Source organism: Ranitomeya imitator, chromosome 5 (assembly GCF_032444005.1).
Source record: "Ranitomeya imitator isolate aRanImi1 chromosome 5, aRanImi1.pri, whole genome shotgun sequence".
NCBI classification, from domain to species: Eukaryota; Metazoa; Chordata; class Amphibia; order Anura; family Dendrobatidae; genus Ranitomeya; species Ranitomeya imitator.
Genome location: NC_091286.1, coordinates 290,163,928 through 290,183,907, shown reverse-complemented (window position 1 = coordinate 290,183,907; position 19,980 = coordinate 290,163,928). Strand labels below are relative to the sequence as shown.

General features: G+C 43.8%; 1 protein-coding gene across 1 annotated transcript in view; it reads left to right on the top strand.

Moving 5' to 3' along the window:
• The window catches only part of CDC40 (cell division cycle 40), a 122,653-nt gene that overhangs the window by 66,120 nt on the left and 36,553 nt on the right, over positions 1–19,980 (top strand). The window contains exons 10-11 of the mRNA XM_069726222.1: positions 17,317–17,418; positions 18,084–18,199. Of these exons, the coding sequence (XP_069582323.1) occupies positions 17,317–17,418; positions 18,084–18,199 (218 nt within the window). The remainder of the gene's footprint in view (positions 1–17,316; positions 17,419–18,083; positions 18,200–19,980) is intronic.

Sequence of the window (19,980 nt, the reverse complement as noted above, 5' to 3'; positions counted from 1 at the left end):
AGCAGCAGCCTCAACTTCTGGATAAAGTACGGCAGGAAGCCGTGGGAAAGGAGCATATCAGAAGTGACCAGTCCAGCCGTAAAAGCTCGTCCAGGCAAGGATCTAGAGCTTCGACTGGCAAGGAGCCCCCTCGTGTTCCGGTACCTTTCTCTTTGACGTACACTGGTAAGTGATCTACGTGAATGTTCACTCAGTGACGCGGGCCCCTTATACTTTGTCATTCTAGGGGAAGAGAAGTGCAAAGTCGAAACATAAGGAGTGTGCCCTATGTGAAGTTCCCTTACCAGATTCCTACCCTAAAAAATTGTGTGCCTCCTGTATACAACAGACGGTGAGGTTTACAGGAGTGGAAGGGTTGAGTGACATCAGGCTAGATAGATGGTATCTCCCTTATTGTCCTCCCCTAGGTAGCGGAAGAATCTGCTTCTACGGCTAATCTGCGTGAGATGATCCGTACAGAAGTAAGGGAATCCCTGCGGTCTATGTCCCAGGCGGGAAGTTCAAAACAGAGAGCCTCGGTGATCTCTGATTCGTCAGAGGAAGATAAAGAGGAAGGTTCTTATCGCTCAAATCTCTCTTCCTCGTCATCAGAAGAGGAATCTGGCCGATTCTGTCTGCCTCTGGACCGGGTGGATAAGTTAGTCAAGTCGGTCAGAGGTACGATGGGCCTAGAAGAGCCTAAGACTCAGCTTTCCCGTCAGGAGCTAATGTTCAGCGGCTTGGAACACAAGAAACGCAGATCCTTCCCGGTGATTGATAAGATTCAAGACCTGATTCTCCGGGAATGGAAAAAACCGGAGAAGAAAGGTTCTTTGCCACCGGCTTTAAAGCGCAGGTATCCCTTTGAAGATACGGATGTGGATACCTGGGACAAGGCCCCTAAATTAGATGCGGCGGTGGCGAAGGCATCTAAGAAAGCAGCTTTACCTTTCGAGGACATGGGGTCCCTTAAAGACCCTCTTGACAGGAAGGCGGAGATCTTCCTTAAGGGTACGTGGGAGATGGCAGCCGGATCCTTGAGGCCAGCAGTGGCTGCGACTTGTACAGCCAGATCCCTAATGGTCTGGTTGGAACAGTTGGAATCCCAGCTTAAAGAAGGCGCCTCCAGGAATTCTATTCTAGGTGCGCTTCCAGTGATTCAGGATGCTGCGGCTTTCTTGTCGGACGCGTCGGTGGACTCGGTCAGAATGGCGGCCAGAGCAGCAGGACTCTCCAACGCGGCTCGTAGAGCCTTATGGTTGAAGTGTTGGTCGGGGGATACCCAGTCAAGATCCAAATTATGCGCTATCCCATGTAAAGGGGAATATCTCTTTGGGCCAACCTTGGATGAGCTGCTCGAAAAGGCTGGAGATGATAAGAAGAAATTTCCTAATTTGTCATCAGCTTCTTACCGGCGTCCATTTAACAGAAGGAGATTTGGTCGTGGAAGGAAGCGCGCATCCTCACCCTCTAGAGAAAATTTTAGATGGGAGGATAGACGCAGGAGAGGTACGGGTTACATGTTTCGCCGTTCCTCAAAAGAACGTAAGAAACCAGACCAATGACTAGCAATCCCTGTGGGAGGGAGATTGTCAACCTTCTCTTCCGCTTGGACTAACATCACGAATAGTGTCTGGGTCCGAGGTATTGTATCGGAAGGCCTAAAATTGGAATTTGTTCATTGGCCTCGTGATAAGTTTATGCTAACCCCCTTGCGTTCCTCCACTATTGAGCAGACGGCCTTAGAGTCAGAGGTCATGACTTTATGCCGTAAAAATGTACTGATTGAGGTTCCGGAGTCAGAGAGAGGAAGAGGATTCTACTCTCCTCTTTTTTTGATTCAAAAACCAGACAAGTCGTTCAGGACTATTATCAATCTTAAATCCCTTAATGAATACCTGGTTAATAACACGTTTAAAATGGAGTCAATCAGTTCTGCAATAAAGATGTTGTTTAAACACTGCTTCATGGTAGTTGTGGACTTAAAGGATGCATACTATCATGTTCCTATCCACGAAAACTTCCAGAAGTTTCTACGTGTGGCGGTGTCTATGGGAGGTATTGTTCGCCATTTTCAATTTAGAGCCCTTCCCTTCGGCCTCTCAACGTCTCCCCGGGTATTTACTAAAGTAGTTGCGGAGGTTATGGCGCACTTACGTGAATCCGATATTCTCATTGTTCCTTATCTGGATGATTTCCTAATAGTGGGGAACTCAGTAGACCATTGCCTGGCTCAGGTTAAAACAGCTATATTTAAACTGGAAAATCTGGGCTGGATCATAAATTATGATAAATCCCGATTGCAACCCCTAAAGACCCAGAGGTTCCTAGGGCTGCTGTTAAATTCCGAGTCCCAACAATGCTGTCTTCCGCCTGATAAATTGCTTCATATCCAACAACAGGTGTTAAAAGCAATTAATAAACCATCCATGACCCTTAGACAGGCTATGTCTTTGTTAGGTTCCCTAACTTCCTGTATCCCCGCCGTCCGTTGGGCCCAGTTCCACTCCAGGCCTTTACAGTTTGACGTACTACATTATGATAGGGTCTTACAGGGTTCCTTGCAGGGTCAGATGACATTGAGTCCAGGGGTTCTTACATCTCTTAGATGGTGGCTAGAGGAAGACAATCTGTCAGCAGGAGTTCCCTGGGTGACTCAGGTGACTCGGGTAATCACAACAGACGCCAGCCCCACGGGGTGGGGGGCTCACATGGATGACGTGGTAGTCCAGGGTCTATGGGACCCCCAAACATCAGCCTCTTCCAATCAGAAGGAGTTGATGGCAATTGAATTCTCAATTAAGGAACTCCTCGTGTATCTACAGGGTCACCATGTCAAAATCCTCTCCGACAACCAGGTGGCAGTGGCCTACGTGAATCACCAAGGTGGAACACGCTCCGAGTTCCTGATGGAAATAGCGGACCGCCTGCTCCAGATAGCGGAAAACCATTTTCTATCTTTAACAGCAGTGCATATAAAAGGGAAGGAAAATATAAGGGCGGACTTTCTAAGTCGAAACACCTTAAGACAAGGAGAATGGTCTCTGAACTCAAAAATCTTCAACCAAATTGTCCGCAGGTGGGGTCATCCAGAGGTGGACTTATTTGCCAGCAAGGACAACAGAAAAACGAAAATATTCTGTTCCTTGAATCCCAGGGAATATCCGCTGGCAGTGGATGCCTTCCTGATCAGATGGGATTTCCGGTTGGCTTATGCGTTCCCCCCGCTAAACCTGTTGCCTCTGGTGGTCAGAAAGATAAGGGAGGATCAAGCGAGAATCATACTGATCGCTCCGTTCTGGCCCCGAAGAGCTTGGTTCTCCTGGCTCAGGACCATGTCGGTGGAAGACCCCTGGGTACTGCCGGACATCCCGGACCTACTTCATCAAGGTCCGATCAACCATCCACAAGTGAAGGGTCTCCATTTGACGGCATGGTCTTTGAGAGGTCACTGTTAAAAAACAGAGGATTTTCTCCAAATCTCATTGATACCCTTATGAAGAGTAGAAAACTCATAACAACTAAGATCTACTCTAGAACTTGGAGGAAGTTTCTGGCCTCTTCAAATTTTAATATCGAAGAGGGTTTACCAATTAACCAGATTCTAGAATTCCTGCAGAGAGGGCTAGAGCTAAATCTATCCACGAGTACGCTAAAAGTACAAGTCTCAGCCCTAGGGGCCCTATTTTCTTGTAACATTGCTGGTAATTATTGGGTAGCAAGGTTCATCAAAGCAGCTAGTAGGTCCAGACCTATACACAGGAATAGGTTAATGCCTTGGGATCTCAATCTAGTCCTCTCTGCTTTGACTAAAGAACCGTTTGAGCCTTTACATTCAGCCTCACTTAAATTACTATCCCTCAAAACAGCATTTTTGGTGGCAATTACATCTGCTCGTAGGGTAGGAGACATACAGGCTCTTTCTAGGCTCTCCCCCTATACAGAGTTTCTACAGGACAGAGTAGTCCTCAGACCAGATCCAGCTTATTTACCGAAAGTGGCCTCAGATTTTCATAGATCTCAGGAGATAGTTCTACCATCATTTCTCCCTAATCCTTCTAATTCCAAAGAAGAGTTACTCCATACGTTAGATGTTAGGAGATGTCTCTTAGAATATATATCAGTCACTGATGCTTGGAAGAGAGAGGAGGCTTTGTTTCTATCCTTCCAAGGTCCCAGGAAAGGTCTTAGAGTGTCAAAGTGCACGTTAGCGAAGTGGATTAGGGAGGCTATCTCTCTGGCTTATACTGCAGGTGGAAGTCCTGTTCCGCAGAATCTGAGGGCACATTCCACCCGGGCCATGGCTACATCCTGGGCTGAAAGATCTGGAGTTTCCATCGACCAGATATGTAAGGCGGCTACGTGGTCATCCCCTTCCACCTTTTTCAAGCACTATAGGTTGGACTTGGGGTTCTCTTCTGATCTCACCTTCGGGTTAAGGGTGCTACAGGCTATAGTCCCTCCCTAAGGCAGTTTACATCTCTGTAATTCTCTTGTAGTGCTGTCATGGGAGTCCGAATAAAGCATTAAGCTACTTACTGGTAGCAGCATTTTTCGGAGGCCCATGACAGCACCCTTAGTTCCCTCCCTATTCACGTGGGGGTTGCACTTCCTATAGTATATATAATGAGATAGATAGATCTCACGTGTGGTATATAGTTCAATATGATGGATTATTTTTGTACATAAACTGTATATAATGTATGTTTGTGTGCTACTAACCGCGGTAGTCCTCTCAGGCTCTAATATACAACTGATGCATGGGGAGAGGTGCCGCCCTTTTGTATCTGTAGGTTTCCTGTTCCTGAAGGGCGGATCCCCTCTCTCGTAGTGCTGTCATGGGCCTCCGAAAAATGCTGCTACCAGTAAGTAGCTTAATGCTTTTCCAATGAAGCTAACATTAAATGATTCAGAAATGCACTATGTACATTGTTAATGTGGTAAATGACTATTCTAGCTGCAAACATCTGGTTTGTAATGCGATCTCTTCATAGGTATATAGAGGCCCATTTCTAGCAACCATCACTCACTCCATTGTTCTTATGGTACTTTGTGTTTGCTAACTGTGTATGAAGGCTAATGGTTAGAATACCCTTGAAAACCCTTGTGCAAGTATGTTAGCACAGCTGAAAACAGTTTGGCTGATTAGAGAATCTATAAACCTGACCTTCCTTTGAGCTGGTTGAGAATCTGGAGCATTACATTTGTTGGTTCCATTAAACTCTCAAAATGACCAGAAAAAAGAACTTTCATGTGAAACTAGACAGGCTATTCTTGTTCTTAGAAATGAAGGCTATTCCATGCGAGAAATTGCCAAGAAACTGAAGATTTCTTACAACGGTGTGTACTACTACCTTCAGAAGAGAGCACAAACGGGCTCTAACCAGACTAGAAAGAGAAGTGGGAGGCCCGCTGCACAATTGAGCAACAAGACAAGTACATTAAAATCTGTAGTTTGAGAAATTGACACCTCACAGGTACACGAGAAATTGACACCTCACAGGTACACGCAAAATGCCAGTGTCAACATCTACAGTGAAGAGGCGACTCCGGGATGCTGGCCTTCTGGGAAGAGTGGCAAAGAAAAAGCCATATCTGAGACTGGCTAATAAAAGGAAAAGATTAATACTGTATGGGCAAAAGAACACAGACATTGGACAGAGGACGATTGAACAAAAGTGTTATGGACAGACGAATCCAAGTTTGAGGTGTTTGGATCACACAGAAGAACATTTGTGAGACGCAGAACAACTGAAAAGATGTGGAAGAGTGCCTGATTCCATCTGTCAAGCATGGTGGAGGTAATGTGATGGTCTGGGGTTGCTTTTGCTGGTAAAGTGGGAGACTTGTGCAAGGTAAAAGGGATATTGAATAAGGAGGGCAATCACTCCATTTTGCAACGCTATGTCATACCCTGTGGACAGCGCTTGATTGGAGCCAATTTCATCTTGCACCAGGACAATGACCCAAAGCACACCTCCAAATTATGCAAAAACTATTTAGGGAAGAAGCGGGTAGCTGGTATTCTATCTGTAATGGTGTGGCGAGCGCAGTCACCAGATCTCAACCCCATTGAGCTGTTGTGGGAGCAGCTTGAGCGTATGGTGCGCAGGGGCTTCTGGAAGCATGGGGTGACATTTCTCCTGATTACCTCAGCAAATTAACTGCTAGAATGCCAAAGGTCTGCAATGCTGTAATTGCTGCAAAGGGAGCATTGTTTGACGGAAGCAAAGTTTGAAGGAGAAAATTATTTCAAATAAAAATCTTTTTTTATCGGTCGTCCATGACAGCACCGCGGAGAGAGGGGATCCGCCCTTCAGGAACAGGAAACCTACAGATACATAAGGGCGGCACCTCTCCCACGCATCAGTTGGTTTCCTGTTCCTGGAGGACAGGATGCCCTACAGATATATCCGTATTTTATCTGGAATACCCAGGCCGGCTGTCCGACTCAGGTAGAGAAGTGGTCTCCTACCTCGGGCAGTGCGGTCCCTGGAAGTGCCACGGTGGGTCCGGGTAAGGCTCCACAACAGTGAGCGGAGTGGAGTCCGGGGGATGTCCGTCTCCAGAGACCAGCATCGGTGAGTATTTGGGTAAGAGATCTTCGTGAACGTGCCCTGATGCAGTCCTTTCCTATGTTTTTTCCTTAGGGGAAAAAGTGCGCTGGTAAAGTAAAGAATAAGGAGTGTGCACTGTGGCCAATGGACCAGATATTGGAGTTTTTGCAAAAGGGGTTGGATATGGGGATATCCCCAAATATTCTTAAAGTACTTAGAGATGATAGAGTGATACTTTCCCCTGATCCAGCATAGCTTCCTAAAGTAGTGTCTAGATTCCACAGAACACAGGAGATAGTACTTCCATCTTTCCTTCATAATCCTACTAATGATAAAGAAAGGTAATGAAATTGTAGTACACATATTACACACACAGATCACATACAAAAATACCAATAATTAATACTATCAGCGGAGTACAATGTGGTACGTGTGCATGTAAGGACCAAAGTAACAGGGACAACTGTAAAACAGGAATCCTAATATGCCACAGGAAGAACACAGTCACTATGTCCCATAAAATATAAACCTTTATTAGATATATATAAAACACATAACAACAGAACAAGCACATTCAGTAAAAATGGGGCTGGTAAGACCAACTATATTGCAACACCACTATATACAAAAGGGCTACATGGTGCCCCCCACAGCAACAGCACACAAAAGATAATGATGGTAAAGTAGTTAATAATACATAGTATGTATGGGAATATGGGCCTAAGTGCTAGTATCTAGTAAGAGTAGCCTACAAGGATCGGCGGATCAAGATCCCCCCTTGCTGGCGCACTACTAGGTAAATACTTGGGTAATATATGTGGCCATTTTTCTATATATGTGTGTTTGCATGGGATTAGCTGTGGACATATTGGGCGCTTGTGCCCACCTGCATTGGCAGTATACTTTTTGTTCATGTCCATCGCCGATCCTTGTAGGCTACTCTTACTAGATACTAGCACTTAGGCCCATATTCCCATACATACTATGTATTATTAACTACTTTACCATCATTATTATCTTTTGTGTGCTGTTGCTGTCCCCCACAGCAACAGCACACAAAAGATAATGATGGTAAAGTAGTTAATAATACATAGTATGTATGGGAATATGGGCCTAAGCACCATGTAGCCCTTTTGTATATAGTGGTGTTGCAATATAGTTGGTCTTACCAGCCCCATTTTTACTGAATGTGCTTGTTCTGTTATGTGTTTTATATATATCTAATAAAGGTTTATATTTTATGGGACATAGTGACTGTGTTCTTCCTGTGGCATATTAATGATAAAGAAAGGAAGCTACACACTCTAGATTTAAGAAGATGTATCCTAGAGTATCTAGCAGTGACTGATCCTTGGAAGATAGATAATGCCCTATTCGTGTCTTATCAGGGTAGCAGGAAAGGTCATAAAGTATCAAAATCTACGCTAGCTAGGTGGATCAGGGAGGCTATATCGCTGGCATATGTCTCAAAGGGCAAGCCGGCGCCTGAAGGTCTAAGAGCGCATTCCACTAGAGCTATGGCTGCTTCGTGGGCGGAGAGGTTAGAGGTGTCGATCGACCAAATATACAGGTCCTTCTCAAAAAATTAGCATATAGTGTTAAATTTCATTATTTACCATAATGTAATGATTACAATTAAACTTTCATATATTATAGATTCATTATCCACCAACTGAAATTTGTCAGGTCTTTTATTGTTTTAATACTGATGATTTTGGCATACAACTCCTGATAACCCAAAAAACCTGTCTCAATAAATTAGCATATTTCACCCATCCAATCAAATAAAAGTGTTTTTTAATAACAAACAAAAAAACCATCAAATAATAATGTTCAGTTATGCACTCAATACTTGGTCGGGAATCCTTTTGCAGAAATGACTGCTTCAATGCGGCGTGGCATGGAGGCAATCAGCCTGTGACACTGCTGAGAGGTTATGGAGGCCCAGGATGCTTCAATAGCGGCCTTAAGCTCATCCAGAGTGTTGGGTCTTGCGTCTCTCAACTTTCTCTTCACAATATCCCACAGATTCTCTATGGGGTTCAGGTCAGGAGAGTTGGCAGGCCAATTGAGCACAGTAATACCATGGTCAGTAAACCATTTTCCAGTGGTTTTGGCACTGTGAGCAGGTGCCAGGTCGTGCTGAAAAATGAAATCTTCATCTCCATAAAGCATTTCAGCCGATGGAAGCATGAAGTGCTCCAAAATCTCCTGATAGCTAGCTGCATTGACCCTGCCCTTGATGAAACACAGTGGACCAACACCAGCAGCTGACATGGCACCCCACACCATCACTGACTGTGGGTACTTGACACTGGACTTCAGGCATTTTGGCATTTCCTTCTCCCCAGTCTTCCTCCAGACTCTGGCACCTTGATTTCCGAATGACATGCAAAATTTGCTTTCATCAGAAAAAAGTACTTGGGACCACTTAGCAACAGTCCAGTGCTGCTTCTCTGTAGCTCAAAAGTGGCTTTACCTGGGGAATGCGGCACCTGTAGCCCATTTCCTGCACACGCCTGTGCGCGGTGGCTCTGGATGTTTCCACACCAGACTCAGTCCACTGCTTCCTCAGGTTCCCCAAGGTCTGGAATCGGTCCTTCTCCACAATCTTCCTCAGGGTCCGGTCTCCTCTTCTCGTTGTACAGCGTTTTCTGCCACATTGTTTCCTTCCAACAGACTTACCATTGAGGTGCCTTGATACAGCACTCTGGGAACAGCCTATTTGTTGAGAAATTTCTTTCTGGGTCTTACCCTCTTGCTTGAGGGTGTCAATGATGGCCTTCTTGACATCTGTCAGGTCGCTAGTCTTACCCATGATGGGGGTTTTGAGTAATGAACCAGGCAGGGAGTTTATAAAAGCCTCAGGTATCTTTTGCATGTGTTTAGAGTTAATTAGTTGATTCAGAAGATTAGGGTAATAGGTCGTTTAGAGAACCTTTTCTTGATATGCTAATTTATTGACAGGTTTTTTGGGTTATCAGAAGTTGTATGCCAAAATCATCAGTATTAAAACAATAAAAGACCTGACAAATTTCAGTTGGTGGATAATGAATCTATAATATATGAAAGTTTAATTGTAATCATTACATTATGGTAAATAATGAAATTTAACACTATATGCTAATTTTTTGAGAAGGACCTGTATATCTGTAGGTTTCCTGTTCCTGAAGGGCGGATCCCCTCTCTCCGTGGTGCTGTCATGGACTCCGAAAAACACCGTTAACCCTCCGTCAGGGGCAATATGTTTCATAATGATTTTAGGGGCATTGCGCCTGTCTGGCACAGGCTAGAAAATTGGCTATATTTTTCTTTTATAAAAATTTCAATGCTCTAAAAGTGATCAGTTACCTTAATTGGAATGTAATAAATGAGAATACACATAATCAGGTGTAAAAAAAAAATGTTTAATAACCAGAAAAGTAATATGTTTCTATGTCTTGAGCATCCTCCTCACTCTCTCCATCTTGATCTGTATCAGACACATCTGGACATTCTTCCACATCATCTTCTGAATCAATGTCACTTTCTTCCCCTAAATCTTCTAGCTGTAAGTGGTCTGTCTCATCATCAAGCAGTATATTTTGCACTTGCTCAACATGAAGGGCATTGGACAAGTCAAATATTCTCCTCGCCATTTCATAAGAAAAGCAGAAGCAAGAGAGAGAATGTGTTAGGGCACAATGTGCCTGAGAAGCACACACTTATTTCTAACAAAACCTTCTATGACAAATCCACAAATTTAGCACTAGCTATTCATAAAACAAGCTAAAAAAACAATTGGGATGAATAAAAACAGCAAATTCTAATCGTCAAAGGTGTGACGCATTCAGGGCCAATGAGCCGGAGAAGCCAAAACACTGATATCTGATCTCCTGCAGCTCTGCAGCACAAGAGGCTTCTCAGGTTTCACACAGCCTTTAAAGTTATGAAGGTACTGGGAGGATGGTGTTTCCCAGACAAACCACTGAAAATAGAGAAATGAAACTAGGTGAGCTGCGCCTGTCAGATCAGTTGCCCCTGACGTAGGGTTAACCGGTGACTAACTAAGACTATTTGAACACTAGGGAACACTAAAATCCCACATCCTAGATATCACAATGAAATATTCCAGTTGTAAATCTTTATTCATTACATAGTGGAATGTGTTGAGAACAATAAAACATAAAAATAATCAATGTAAATCACAACGAGTATCCCACGGAGGTCTGGAGTTGGAATGATGCTCAAAATCAAAGTGGAAAATGAAGTTACAGGCTGATCCAACTTGAGTGGAAATGCCTCAAGACAAGGAAATGATGTTCTGGTGTGTGTGTGGCCTCCACGTTCCTGTATGACCTCCTTACAATGCCTGGACATGCTCCTGATGAGGCGGCGGATGGTCTCCTGAGGGATGTCCTCCCAGACCTGGACTAAAGCATCCGCCAACTCCTGGACAGTCTGTGGTGCAACGTGACGTTGGTGAATGGTGCGAGACATGATGTCCCAGATGTGTTCAATCGGATTCAGGTCTGGGGAACGGGAGGGCCAGTCCATAACTTCAATGCCTTCATCTTGAAGGAACTGCTGACACACTCCAGCCGCATGAGGTCTGGCATTGTAATGCATTAGGAGGAACCCAGGGTCATCCGCACCGGCATATGGTCTCACAAGGGGTCTGAGGATCTTATCTCGGTATCTAATGGCAGTCAGGCTACCTCTGGTGAGCACATGGAGGCCTGTGCGGCCCTCTGAAGAAATGCCACCCCACACCATTACTGACCACTGCCAAACTGGTCATGCTGAAGGATATTGCAGGCAGCAGATCGCTTTCTATGGCATTTCCAGACTGTCACCTCTGTCACATGTGCTCAGTGTGAACCTGCTTTCATCTGTGAAGAGCGCAGGGCGCCAATGGCAAATTTGCCAATCCTGGTGTTCTGTGGCAAATGCCAAGCATCCTTCACGGTGTTGGTCTGTGGGCAAAACCCCCATCTGTGGACGTCAGGCACTCAGGCCATCCTCATTTAGTCGGTTTTTAACTGTTTGTGCAGACACATGCACATTTGTGGTGTGCTGGAGGTAATTTTGCAGGGCTCTGGCAGTGCTCCTCCTGTTCTCCTTGCACAAAGGCTGAGGTAGCGGTCCTGCTGCTGGGTTGTTGCCCTCCTACAGCCCCATCCACGTCTCCTGGTGTACTGGCCTGTCTCCTGGTAGTGCCTCCAGCCTCTGGATGCTACGCTGACAGGCACAGCAAACCACCTTGCCACAGCTCGCACTGATGTGCCATCCTGGATGAGCTGCACTACCTGAGCCACTTGTGTGGGTTGTAGAGTCCGTCTCATGCTACCATGAGTGTGAAAGCACAACCAATATTCAAATGTGACCAAAACATCAGCCAGAAAGAATTGGTACTGAGATGTGGTCTGTGGTCCCCACCTGCAGAACCACTCCTTTATTGAGTGTGTCTTGATAATTGCCAATAATTTCCATCTGTTGTCTATTCCATTTGCACAACAGCATGTGAAATTGATTGTCAAATAGTGTTGCTTCCTAAGTGGACAGTTTGATTTCACAGAAGTTTGATTTACTTGGAGTTATATTCTGTTGTTTAACCCCTTCACCCCAAAGCCTGTTTTCACCTAAGTGACAGGACCAATTTTTACAATTCTGACCACTGTCACTTTATGAGGTTATAACTCTGAAACGCTTCAACGGATCCTGGTGATTCTGACAATGTTTTCTCGTGACATATTGTACTTCATGATAGTGGTAAAACTTCTTCGATATGACTTGCATTTATTTGTGAAAAAAACAAAAATTTGTTGGAAATTATGAAAATTTAGCAATTTTCAAACTCTTAGTTTTTATGCCCTTAAATTAGAGAGTTATATCACATAATATAGTTAATAAACAACATTTCCCACATGTCTGCTTTACATCAGCACAATTTTGGAAACATAATTTTTTTTTGTTAGGACGTTATAAGGGTTAAAAGTTGACCAGCGATTTCTCATTTTTGCAACAAAATTTGCAAAACCATTTTTTTACGGACCACCTCACACTTGAAGTGACTTTGAGGGGTCTATATGACAGAAAATGCCCAAAAGTGACACCATTCTAAAAACTGCACCCCTCAAGGTACTCAAAACCACATTCAAAAAGTTTATTAACCCTTCAGGTGCTTCACAGGAATTTTTTGAATGTTTAAAAAAATTGAACATTTAACTTTTTTTCCACAAAATTTTTACTTCAGGTCCAATTTGTTTCATTTTACCAAGGGTAACAGGAGAAATTGGACCACAAAAGTCGTTGTACAATTTGTCCTGAGTACGCCGATACCCCATATGTGGGGGTAAACCACTGTTTGGGCACATGGCAGAGCTCGGAAGGGAAGGAGCGCTATTTGACTTTTCAATGCAAGATTTGCTGGAATTGAGATCGGAGCCCATGTCACGATTGGAGAGCCCCTGATGTGCCTAAACAGTGGAAACCCCCACAGGTGACACCATTTTGGAAAGTGGACCCCCTAAGGAACTAATCTAGATGTGTGGTGAGCACTTTGAACCTCCAAGTGCTTCACAGAAGTTTATAATGTAGAGCCGTAAAAAAATTTTTTTTATTAGTTTTCACAAAAAATGATCTTTTTGCCCCAAATTTTTTATTTTCCCAAGGGTAAAAGGATAAATTGTACCCCAAAAGTTGTTGTGCAATTTGTCCTGAGTACGTCAATACTTCATAAATGGGGATAAACCACTGTTTGAGCGCATGGCAGAGCTCGGAAGGGAAGGAGTGCCATTTGACTTTTCAATGCAAAATTGGCTGGAATTGAGATCGGACGCCATGTCGCATTTGGAGAGCCCCTGACGTGCCTTAACAGTGGAAACCCCCCACAAGTGACCCCATTTTGGAAAGAAGACCCCCTAAGGAACTTATCTAGATGTGTGGTGAGCACTTTTAACCCCCAATTGTTTCACTAAAGTTTAGAATGTAGCATTGTGAAAATTAAAAAATCATTTTTTCTTTCCACAAAATGATGTTTTAGCCCGCAATTTTTTTTTTCCCAAGGGTAACAGGAGAAATTGGACCACAAATGTTATTGTCCAATTTGTCCTGAGTACGCTGATACCCCACATGTGGGGGGGAACCACCGTTTGAGTGCATGGCAGAGCTCGGAAGGGAAGGAGCACCGTTTGAAATGCAGACTTAGATGGAATGGACTGCAGGTGTCATGTTGCATTTGCAGAGCCCCTGATGTACCTAAACAGTAGAAACCCCCCACAAGTGACCCCATATTGGAAACTAGACCCCCAAAGGAACTTATCTAGATGTGTTGTGAGAGCTTTGAACCAACAAGTGTTTCACTACAGTTTATAACGCAGAGCCGTGAAAATAAAAAATATTTTTTTTTCCACGAAAATGATATTTTATCCCCTATGTTTTTATTTTCCCAAGGGTAACAGGACAAATTGGACCCCAAAAGTTGTTGTCCAACTTGTCCTGAGAACGCTGATACCCCATATGTTGGGGGGAACCACTGTTTGGGTGCACGGCAGAGCTCGGAAGGGAAGGAGCGCCATTTGAAATGCAGACTTAGATGGATTGGTCTGCAGGCGTCATGTTGCATTTGCAGAGCCCCTGATGTACCTAAACAGTAGAAACCCCCCACAAGTGACCCCATATTGGAAACTAGACCCCCAAAGGAACTTATCTAGATGTGTTGTGAGAGCTTTGAACCAACAAGTGTTTCACTACAGTTTATAACGCAGAGCCGTGAAAATAAAAAATATTTTTTTTCCACGAAAATGATATTTTATCCCCTATGTTTTTATTTTCCCAAGGGTAACAGGACAAATTGGACCCCAAAAGTTGTTGTCCAACTTGTCCTGAGAACGCTGATACCCCATATGTTGGGGGGAACCACTGTTTGGGTGCACGGCAGAGCTCGGAAGGGAAGGAGCGCCATTTGAAATGCAGACTTAGATGGATTGGTCTGCAGGCGTCATGTTGCATTTGCAGAGCCCCTGATGTACCTAAACAGTAGAAACCCCCCACAAGTGACCCCATATTGGAAACTAGACCCCCAAAGGAACTTATCTAGATGTGTTGTGAGAGCTTTGAACCAACAAGTGTTTCACTACAGTTTATAACGCAGAGCCGTGAAAATAAAAAATATTTTTTTTTCCACGAAAATGATATTTTATCCCCTATGATTTTATTTTCCCAAGGGTAACAGGACAAATTGGACCCCAAAAGTTGTTGTCCAACTTGTCCTGAGAACGCTGATACCCCATATGTTGGGGGGAACCACTGTTTGGGCACACAGGAGAACTCGGAAGGGAAGGAGCCCTGTTTTACTTTTTCAAAGCAGAATTGGCTGGAATTGAGATCGGACGCCATGTCGCGTTTGGAGAGCCCCTGATGTGCCTAAACAGTGGAAACCCCCAATTATAACTGAAACCCTAGCCCTAACCCTAGCCCTAACCCTAGCCCTAGCCCTAACCCTAGCACTAATGGGAAAATGGAAATAAATACATTTTTTTACATTTTATTATTTTTCCCTAACTAAGGGGGTGATGAAGGGGGGTTTGATTTACTTTTATAGCGTTTTTTTGGCGGATTTTTATGATTGGCAGCCGTCACACACTAAAAGACGCTTTTTATTGCAAAAAATAGTTTTTGCATCACCACATTTTGAGAGCTATAATTTATCCATATTTTGGCCCACAGAGTCATGTGAGATCTTGTTTTTTGCGGGACGAGTTGACGTTTTTATTGGTAACATTTTCGGGCAGATGACATTTTTTGATCGCTTTTTATTCCGATTTTTGGGAGGCGGAATGAACAAAAACCAGCAATTCCTGAATTTCTTTTAGGGGGGGCGTTTATACCGTTCCACATGTGATAAAATGGATAAAGCAGTTTTATTCTTCAGGTCAGTACGATTACAGCGATACCTCATTTATGTAATTTTTTTTATGTTTTGGCGCTTTTACACAATAAAAACTATTTTATATAAAAAAAATAATTGTTTTTGCATCGCATTATTCTGAGAGCTATAACTTTTTTATTTTTCTGCTGATGATGCTGTTTGGCGGCTTTTTTTTTGCGGGACAAGATGACGTTTTCAGCGGTACCATGGTTATTTATATCCGTCGTTTTGATCGCGTGTTATTCCACTTTTTGTTCGCCTGTATGATAATAAAGCGTTGTTTTTTGCCTTGTTTTTTTTTTTTTTTTTTTGCGGTGTTCACTGAAGGGGTTAACTAGTGGGATAGTTTTATAGAGCGGGTCGTTACGGACGCGGCGATACCAAATATGTGTACATTTATTGTTTGTTTTTTTTTTACATAAATAAATGGATTTATTGGGAAATGTTTTTTTTTTTTTTATTTGGTGTTTTTTTTTATTTTTATTTTTTACACATTCTATTTTTTTTTTTTTTTTTACTTTCTAACATTGTCCCAGGGTGGGACATCTCTGTATTAGATCAGATCGTTGATCTGACACTGTGCATAGCACACTGTCAGATCAACGATCTGACAGGCAGCTTAGCTGGCTCTCCAGCGCCTGCTCTCAGCAGGCGCCGGCTAGCCAGGTCACTTCATGACCCGGAAGGAGTCCGGCGGCCATCTTGGATCCGGGGACTCCTTCCGGGTCACCGGAGCAACGCGATCTCATTGCGTTGCTCCGGTGGGAGAGCGCAGGGAGCCCCCGTCCCTGCGCGATCCCCCTCTATGCCGCTGTCACTACTGACAGCGGCATCAGAGGGGTTAAATGCCCGCGATCGGCGATAGCGCCGATCGTGGGCATTGCTGCGGGGTGTCAGCTGTCATATACAGCTGACACCCGCACCCGATCACCGCGGCGCTCAGCGCGAGACCGCGGTGATCGGTGCGCCGTACTAGTACTGCTGCTGGCACTAATGCAGTGCCGGCAGCGCAGTACTAGTACGGCGCGTGTCGCGAAGGGGTTAAGTGTTCCCTTTATTTTTTTGAGCAGTGTCTTTTTACCACCTATATGTTAAGTACTGAACAGGCCACTCTAGCCGGCAGACTTTAAGGCCATTATTTGCCCATAAATTGCCATGGCAAGAATCAGGACCACACAATGAAGATCTCAGGGTGCCGATGGAGCTAAAGAGGAAGACCCCACACGCTGTTAACCATCTAGCTGCTGTAGTCATTGACAGCAGCATGTAAGGGGTTAAACTACTATTGTTGGTACCAACACTGACCATGGCTGATGTAGCAAGTTGTCAGCTGTAGTGTACAGTTCACAGCTGCTGGATTGTCACCCTTTGGCGGATGCTGGTCTGTTATATCGCTTGTCAGTAAAAACCTGTATTGGTGGTCACTAAGGGGTTAAAGAGCCTAGCAGGGCAAAATTACATCCTTAAGTGAGGACACATCCATGTAGGACGAATTTATAGTCTAGATGACCTGATAAACTTTTAAAAGTTTGTGAACATTGGATGCTGAATTCATCTGTCAGCCTCACGCCCCTTCACCCACCATTTTTTGACTGGCAGCCCTTGCTTCCCTTTCACACAGTTAGGTTTTTGCCTATGATAGCTGGTCCAACTGACTGAGGAAGGTGCTCTAGAAACCTTTTTTAAAGCTTTTTTTTTTTTGGATATCTAGACTACGAATTTGGAAACGCCGGGTATGATTATAGGGAAAACTACCCTACAAATCATGTCTTAACTTTGTCATTTAAATAATCACTAGATTCTAACAATATATTGTTTGTTCATTCACTACATTAGATCGATCTAATAATTGCCTTTATTGGTTTTCAGGCCACAGTAAAGCTGTTCGTGACGTTTGTTTCAACAATGCTGGAACCCAGTTCCTAAGTGCAGCATATGACCGCTATCTCAAGCTGTGGGACTCTGAGACCGGTAATGGCTTTTCTTTCTCTAGGGTTCCTTTTTATTGCTACAAATTGTTCCTTTAATGTAAGGGTATATACTCCATGCTTAGACTAGCCATGTGTCTTATCCTGTACGCGTCTGTACTTTAATGATGAGAATCTTCATTTCTGCATTCATATGGTCAGCTGTTTTTCCTGTAGACTATTTTTGGGCTTATTGTAGGCCATCCTATGGCTCATATGCCAGTCATCTCCTATAAGAAACCTGTGTGTAATTGAGGGGTGTTTCCTATGTGAGACATCCATGGCAAATCTGACAAGTTGGACAGTGTCTCCAAACAGCAGCATCCAGGAGACAACTAAACACAGGTTTCCATTGCTCCCATACTCTTCTATGGGGCAGGAAATCTACTCTTCTGCTACTTTGTAGACTAGAGGGCCCTTGTGCAAGGACAAGGCGAATCAGGCTGGCCCTCCAAGCTACCCTCCTATCATAAGTTATAGCAAGGAATGTAGTATGTTAGGCTGCTCAGTTATCTTTTCATAAAAGGTTCTTCATCCACAGTGCAACAATAAGGTAAATATCTTCGCATAAACTTTTTTTTTTTTTTTTTTTTACAATAAATCTATATTGCCTATGAAAATTGTTAAAATTCCATGTTAATTGATTTATTTATTTATTTATTTTATCAGGGCAATGTATATCCAGGTTCACAAACAGAAAGGTGCCATACTGCGTTAAGTTCAATCCTGATCCAGACAAACAGAATCTATTTGTGGCAGGGATGTCTGATAAAAAAATAGTTCAGGTGAGTAATGTAATTAATACAGATTTCTAGTAAGCAGTCACCAGGTTTTTACTAACCCATCTGAGAGCAGCATGATGGAGCGGCAGAGACCATGATTTCTGTGAAATCGCTTACTGGGCTGCTTGCTGTCATTTTAATAAAATCACTGTTTTATCTGCTGCACTCTGAATGCTGAGTTCCGTATAGAACCCCGCCCACATCACTGATTGTCAGCTTTCTGCCTATGCACAGTGTACACAGAAAGCCGCCAATCAGTGGTGCTATACAGAGCTTATTCAGTATGGAGAATTGCAATCACAATCACTAGCCCTATAGTGATCATCTTCTACTGATAATGAGTGATTTTATCAAAATTTCAGCAAGCAGCCCAGTGAACGACACATTTCTGGAATCAGGGACTCTGTCTCTAGATTATGTTGCACTACGATTAGGTGCCAAAAACCTGATGACAGATTCTCTTTAAGTGGGTTTTGTTGTCTTTGTGCAGCTCTTTTTCTTTTTTTTCATTAAACCTTCAGTTACTGCAAAACCATCTAGCTATACTAGAAATATAATAGTGTTGTTGGCTTGCTTACCTGTTTTGTTACCCAGCTGCTATTACTAATAGTCAAAGGTAACTCTAATAAAAACTTCCAGGTCAGGTAAAGATCAAATATGTTTTTCAATTACTATTTTACTACCTTGACACATTCCTGCTGTAGCCAACTTTGTTTTTTCTGACTAGACTTGATTTTTCAAATATGACATCTCACTTCTGACGTGCGGCATCAAGAGAAAGTGAGAACTGCGACTGGCCGCTCACTTCCTGTTGATCACTTGCGGGGACAGTGACCCAAGCGCTCATTGGGTGCATTTCTAATGTGACTTGACAACCTGACGTGCGCCCAGGAATGGGGTCTGCACCAGAGGTGAGTACAAGTGTTTTTTTTTTTTTTTTGTTCATTTTTTCTTAACAGGGTCTAACATTCTGATTGAGATTGGGTTGTCCTAGTAGTTGACAACTTTTTTTCTTGTTCATCTTATGGAGGGACACAGAATCGTGGGGCAGTCTGCTGCCACCTGGAGGCTGACAATATTATTGCAATTAAATAACATTGGCTCCTTCTCAGTAAACTATACCTCGCCTACTGGAACAGGCTTCCTCAGTTTAGTATAGTTGTCTGTTGGAGGCAAGGTCTGTCTCAGACCTCAGTTAGTCTAGGCGCTATCTGGTTTTGTTTTTATGTCTTTTAGATGGATGTCTCAGGGTAATTGTGCACTCTGTTTCATCCACATAGCGACGGAGAGTACAGGCTGTAATTGCTGAGTCCGTATCCTCTTGCGTCGGTGTAGCCGAATTAAAGTACCTTGATACAGTCGGTGCAGGTACTGGGGCGGAGGGCCGTAAGCCAACCAGCTCTTGCCGTCCGCCCCACATAGTCGCATGTGCATAGACGGATTCGGAGCTTCAGGACTGGTAAGTATAATCCTGCCGTAAGCCTGTCTCCCGGCCCCCATCCTTCCATGGCCCCATGGTGCTTCCTGGCTTCGACGTGGCACAATGAAACGATGTGGGGCATAGAAGTACCTCGGCGTCTTCCTCCTCGTTGGATAGCAAGCTTACAGGGGACATAGATTCCTGCACGTGGATGTGTTAAGCTGTTGGCTACTAGGGGCTGATTCTAGGCACTCTTAACCGTTTATGTCACCGTTTATTGGAGTCTGCTATTTTTTTTTCTTCCTGTCTTTTCTCGATCACTCATAATGTCTGAGTCTAGAGAGGACCATGCACATCTATGAGC